Source organism: Teleopsis dalmanni, unplaced genomic scaffold (assembly GCF_002237135.1).
Source record: "Teleopsis dalmanni isolate 2A unplaced genomic scaffold, ASM223713v2 unscaffolded_contig_1285, whole genome shotgun sequence".
NCBI classification, from domain to species: domain Eukaryota; kingdom Metazoa; phylum Arthropoda; class Insecta; order Diptera; family Diopsidae; genus Teleopsis; species Teleopsis dalmanni.
In genome coordinates this window covers 3,226-9,637 of record NW_024032667.1, presented here as the reverse complement: position 1 = coordinate 9,637, position 6,412 = coordinate 3,226, and the positions used below count along the sequence as shown (strand labels likewise).

Genomic DNA, 6,412 nt, shown 5'->3' with positions numbered 1-6,412 from the left:
AAATTTTAATTTTTATAGTTTAAATTTATTGAGAGATAATAGTTGAATTATATTAAAAGGAATATCTGGTTTATTATTTATAAGAATTATTGGTGGAGGATTTTTAAATTGACTGTTATTTGGCACCCCTTCAATAATTTGTTTACCTTTTTTATTAAAATTATTAACTTTAATTGTGTGTATTTTAGGGGGATTAGTAGGATATTATATTTCAAAAATTTCTTTATATTTTTTCAATAAATCTTTACAAAATTATTTTATTTCTTTATTTTTTGGTTCGATGTGATTTATGCCTAATATTGTTACATATGGGTTAATTTTTAATTTTTTATTTTTAGGTAAAAATTTGTATAAAAGTTTTGATCAGGGTTGATCTGAATTTTTTGGAGGATTTTATTTATATAAAAATTTATTGGGATATTCAAAATTTAATCAAATTTTGCAGAATAATAGTTTAATTATAATATTAATAAGTTTATTTTTTTTGTACTAATATTTTTTGTTATTTGGTGTTTAAATAGCTTATAATTAGAGTATTACGTTGAAGTTGTAAGGGAGATTTATGTTATCTTTAAATACTTAAAGAATTAAAATTAGTAATTTATAAATAATAATATTTATTTTTACAATGAAAATGTAATGTTTTTATTAAACTAATAAATAAATATAGAAATATAAATGGAATTTAACCATTAAAAATAAAAGTTAGCAGCTTTTTTTTGTTCATCATATTTCTTTAATTGGAATTTTATTCAATTTTATTATTAACAGTAATAAACCTCTATTTTGGTTTCAATTAATATTAAGAATAAGGGTAATTTACCTAATTTTTAGGTCGAAACTAAATGTGATGTATCACTTCATATTCTTTATAAGATAGATTACATAAAATAATATTTTTTGAATGCAAATCAAATGTTAAATTTAACTACAATCCTAAAATAAATTTTCCATTTAATTAGATCAATTTAATATCCCTTGATTTCATTCATGATACACACCAATTAATAAAATAATTAAAAAGATAATTGAAGTTATTCTTCATATAAATAAATTTGAAAAATTTAAAATTATAATTATAGGTAAAATTAATGCAATTTCAACATCGAAAATTAAAAAAATAATTGTAATTAAAAAAAATGAAGTGAAAATGGAATTCGTGAAGAAGATTTTGGATCGAATCCACATTCAAAGGGGGAATTTTTTTCTCGATCATTAAGTATTTTTTTGATAAAATTGAAGCTAAAAATATTACAATAGAACAAATTGTTAAAATAATTATTGCTATAATTGTTAATAATAAAATTATCTAATCTATATTTTATAGACTTTATGATTGGAAGTCATATATACTTTTTATATTATTTAGATAAATAATGAATTTAATTATCTTCCTCATCAATAAATAGAAATATAAAGAAATAATCAAACAATATCAACAAAATGTCAGTATCAAGCAGCTGCTTCAAATCCAAAATGATGATTTTTGGAAAAATGATTATTTAAATGACGAATTAAACAAATTATTAAAAAAGTTGTTCCAATTAAAACATGAATTCCATGAAATCCTGTTGCTATAAAAAATGTTGACCCATAGATAGAATCAGCAATTGTAAATGGGGCTTCGATATATTCATATGCTTGTAAAATTGTGAAATAAATTCCTAATAAAATAGTAAAAAATAATCCTTGGGAAGTTTGTGAGTGGTTATTTTCTATTAATCTATGATGAGCTCATGTTACAGTAACTCCTGAAGCTAATAAAATAGCTGTATTTAATAATGGGATTTGAAATGGATTAAAAGGGGAAATTCCTATAGGTGGTCATGAAGCTCCTAATTCAATAGTTGGAGATAAACTTCTATGAAAAAAAGCTCAAAAAAATGAAACAAAAAATAAAACTTCAGATAAAATAAATAAAATTATTCCTCATCGTAATCCTGTTGTTACTATAAATGTATGTAAGCCTTGGTATGTTCCTTCTCGACAGACATCTCGTCATCATTGATAAACAGTAATAATAATAATAATGTTTCCTAAAATAAATAATGATATATTATATTGATGGAATCATTTAATTATTCCTGAAACAATTGTTATTGCACCAATGGCTCCTGTTAATGGTCAAGGGCTATAATCTACTAAATGAAATGGATGATTTGAATGAGTTGACATTAATTTACTTCTCTGGAATAAAGTGTTCTTAATACTGCGAATACATAAGATTGAATAATAGCTACAGCAGATTCTAAAAGTAATAATAAAATTTGTCTAAATAATAAAATTGATAAAATCAATGAAGTTAAAGATGGACCTGTATTTCCTAATAGAGTTAATAATAAATGTCCTGCAATTATATTAGCAGTTAATCGAACTGCTAAAGTTCCTGGTCGAATAACATTTCTAATTGTTTCAATACAAACTATAAATGGTATTAAAATTGCAGGAGTTCCTTGAGGAACTAAATGAGCAAATATATGTTGAGTATGATTAAGTCAACCATAAATTATAAATGAAATTCATAATGGTAAAGATAAAGATAAAGTTAATGTTAAATGACTAGTTCTAGTAAAGATATAAGGAAATAATCCTATAAAATTATTAAATAAAATTATTGTAAATAAAGAAATAAAAATTAATGTTGATCCATTTTTTCCTGTAGGGCCTAATAATGTTTTAAATTCTTTGTGAAGGGTTAATAAAATGTTATTTCATAAAATATTATAACGAGAAGGAATTAGTCAGTAAATTATTGGGATTATAATAATTCCTAAAAAAGTTCTAATTCAATTAATAGAAAAATTAAAAATACTTGAAGAAGGGTCAAAAACAGAAAATAAATTTGTTATCATTTTCAATTAAATATCTTTGTTGTTAATTTATAACTTAATGATTTTGATGAAGTAGGTAGTATATAATAATAATTTATTATATTAAAAATAATAAAAATTATAAAAAATAAAAAAAATAAACTTAATCAATTAATAGGAGCTATTTGTGGAATTAAAAAATATTAATTAATTAATAATTTTAGTTTGACATACTAATGTTATTTATTTAACTAATTTTTTCATTAGAAGTAATTGCTAATTTACTATGAAATGGTTTAAGAGACCAGTACTTGCTTTCAGTCATCTAATGAATTAGAATAATTTATGATTCATTTAATGAAAAAGTTAGTTGGAATACTTTCAATTACAATAGGTATAAATCTATGATTAGCTCCACAAATTTCAGAACATTGTCCATAAAATAATCCAGGACGATTAATAAAAAAATTAGTTTGATTTAAACGTCCTGGAGTTCCATCAACTTTTACACCAAAAGCTGGAATTGTTCAAGAATGAATTACATCTGCAGCAGTTACTAAGATTCGAATTTGAGAGTTTATAGGTAAAATAACTCGATTATCTACATCTAAAAGTCGAAAATTATTAATATTTAATTCATTTGTTGGAATTATATAAGAGTCAAATTCAATATTTATAAAATCAGAATATTCATATGATCAATATCATTGATGACCAATTGTTTTTAATGTAACTAAAGGCTCATTAATTTCGTCTAATAAGTATAATAATCGTAAAGAAGGAAAAGCAATAAATAATAAAATAATAGCAGGTAAAATAGTTCAAATAATTTCAATAGTTTGTCCATGTAATAAATTTCGATTAGTATAATTATTAAAAAATAATATAAATATTAAATAACCAACTAAAATAGTAATTATAACTAAAATTATTAAGGTGTGATCATGAAAAAAAGTTAATTGTTCTATTAAGGGTGAAGCTCTATTTTGAAGGTTTAAATTTGATCATGTTGAAATTTCTAATAAAAGTAAAATACTTTATATATGAAGCTTAAATCCATTGCACTAATCTGCCATATTAGAAATTAGTTAATAATGGTAATTCTGAATATCTGTGTTCAGCAGGAGGAGAATTTTGAAATCATTCAATTGAAGAATTTAATTGAATTGAGTAAATTATTTGTCGGTTTATAATTATACTTTCTCAAATAATATATAGAAATAAAATAATTCTTAATAATGAAATTGTAGATCCAATTGTTGAAATAATATTTCATATAGTATAAGCATCTGGATAATCTGAGTATCGTCGAGGTATACCAGCTAATCCTAAAAAATGTTGTGGAAAAAGGTTAAATTTACTCCAATAAATATAATTATAAATTGACTTTTTAAAAGTTTTGCATTTATATATAATCCTGTAAATAGAGGGTATCAATGAATAAATCCAGCTATAATAGCAAATACAGCTCCTATTGACAAGACGTAATGAAAATGGGCTACAACATAATAGGTATCATGTAAGATGATATCAACAGAAGAATTAGCTAGAACTACTCCTGTCAATCCTCCAACTGTAAATAAAAATACAAATCCTAAAGCTCATATAGTAGTAGGAGAATAATTCAATTGGGTTCCATGAATTGTAGCTAATCAACTAAAAATTTTAATTCCTGTTGGAACAGCAATAATTATTGTTGCTGACGTAAAATAAGCTCGGGTGTCAACATCTATACCTACTGTAAATATGTGATGAGCTCATACAATAAATCCTAATAATCCAATAGCTAATATAGCATAAATTATTCCTAAAGATCCAAAAGTTTCCTTTTTTCCTGATTCTTGTCTAATAATATGAGAAATTATTCCAAATCCTGGAAGAATTAAAATATAAACTTCTGGATGCCCAAAAAATCAAAATAAATGTTGGTATAAGATTGGGTCTCCTCCACCAGCAGGGTCAAAAAATGAAGTATTTATATTTCGATCAGTTAATAATATTGTAATAGCACCTGCTAGAACAGGTAAAGATAATAATAATAATGCAGTAATTACAACAGATCAAACAAATAAAGGTATTCGATCAAAAGTAATTCCTGAAGATCGTATATTAATAACAGTAGTAATAAAATTTACAGCTCCTAAAATAGAAGAAATTCCTGCTAAATGTAGTGAAAAAATAGCTAAATCAACGGAAGCTCCTCCATGAGCAATAATAGAAGATAAGGGTGGATAAACAGTTCATCCTGTTCCAGCTCCGTTTTCAACTATACTTCTTATTAAAAGAAGAGTTAAAGAAGGAGGTAATAACCAAAATCTTATATTATTTATTCGTGGGAAAGCTATATCTGGGGCTCCTAGTATTAAAGGTACTAATCAATTTCCAAATCCACCAATTATGATTGGTATTACTATAAAAAAATTATAATGAAGGCGTGTGCTGTAACAATTACATTATAAATTTGATCGTCTCCAATTAAAGCTCCTGGGTGTCCTAATTCTGCCCGAATTAAAATTCTTAAAGAAGTTCCCACTATACCAGCTCATGCACCAAATAGAAAATAAAGGGTTCCAATATCTTTATGATTAGTAGAAAAAAGCCATTGTCGCGATTGATTAAATGGCTGAAATTTAGGCGATAGATTGTAAATCTATTTATAAGAATTATTTCTTTTTAATCAATAGCTGGCTTTATAGTCAAATAAATGATTTTAGACTGCAATTCTAACGGTGTATTTTATACTAAGGCTTAAGAATTATTTCATATTTCCAGCTTTGAAGGCTATTAGTTTCATTAACTTAAAACCTTTAATTTAATAAAGATAAAAAATTATTGAAACTAATAAAAGACCAAATCTAGAAAAAATGAAATGATTAAATAAATGAAATTAAACTTATTTTTGTTTAAATTATAATATAAAATTTTTGATTCAAAAAAATTTATTATAAATGCTGAATAAGTTAAACGAAGGTAAAAAAATAGGGTAATTAAGGAAGTTATCAAAAGAATTATTAATAATATTATTCTATTATTAATAATTATATATTGAATAACTCATCATTTTGGTAAAAATCCTAAAAAGGGGGGTAATCCTCCTAAAGATAAAAAATTTATAAAAGTTAAATATTTAAAATTTTTTATTTTATTAAAAATTATGAAAAGTTGATTAATATGTGTTAGTTTATAGACATTAAATATTAATATTAATGTAATGGATAAAAAACAATAAAATAAAAAATAATTTAGTCATATTATATTATTAGAATTTATTGAAATTAATATTCATCTGATATGATTAATTGAAGAAAAAACTATTAATTTTCGTAAAGAAGTTTGGTTTAATCCTCCAATGGCTCCAATAATAGCAGAAAAAATAATTCTTATTCTTATTAAATAATTATTTCTAATATAAGAGACTAAACTTAAAGGGGCGAGTTTTTGTCAAGTTATTAAAATAATTAGATTTATTCATGATAATCTTTCTGAGACTCTAGGAAATCAAAAATGGAGAGGGGCGGCTCCTATTTTTGTTAGTAAAGAAGAAAGGATTATTAAATAATTTTTTTCTAAAGATTCATTAATTGAATTATTTTTTAAAATTA

General features: G+C 23.5%; 1 protein-coding gene across 1 annotated transcript; it reads right to left on the bottom strand.

Annotated features, from left to right (window-relative positions):
* Positions 1 to 3,141: 3,141 nt before the first annotated feature.
* Positions 3,142 to 5,185, bottom strand: LOC119664011 (cytochrome c oxidase subunit 1-like; the record flags this gene model as incomplete). Its single annotated transcript, XM_038073593.1, is given in 2 exon segments — positions 3,142 to 4,153; positions 4,156 to 5,185. Coding segments are annotated over 2 exon segments (1,296 nt in total), but the record flags the coding sequence as incomplete, so codon positions are not given.
* Positions 5,186 to 6,412: the final 1,227 nt, after the last annotated feature.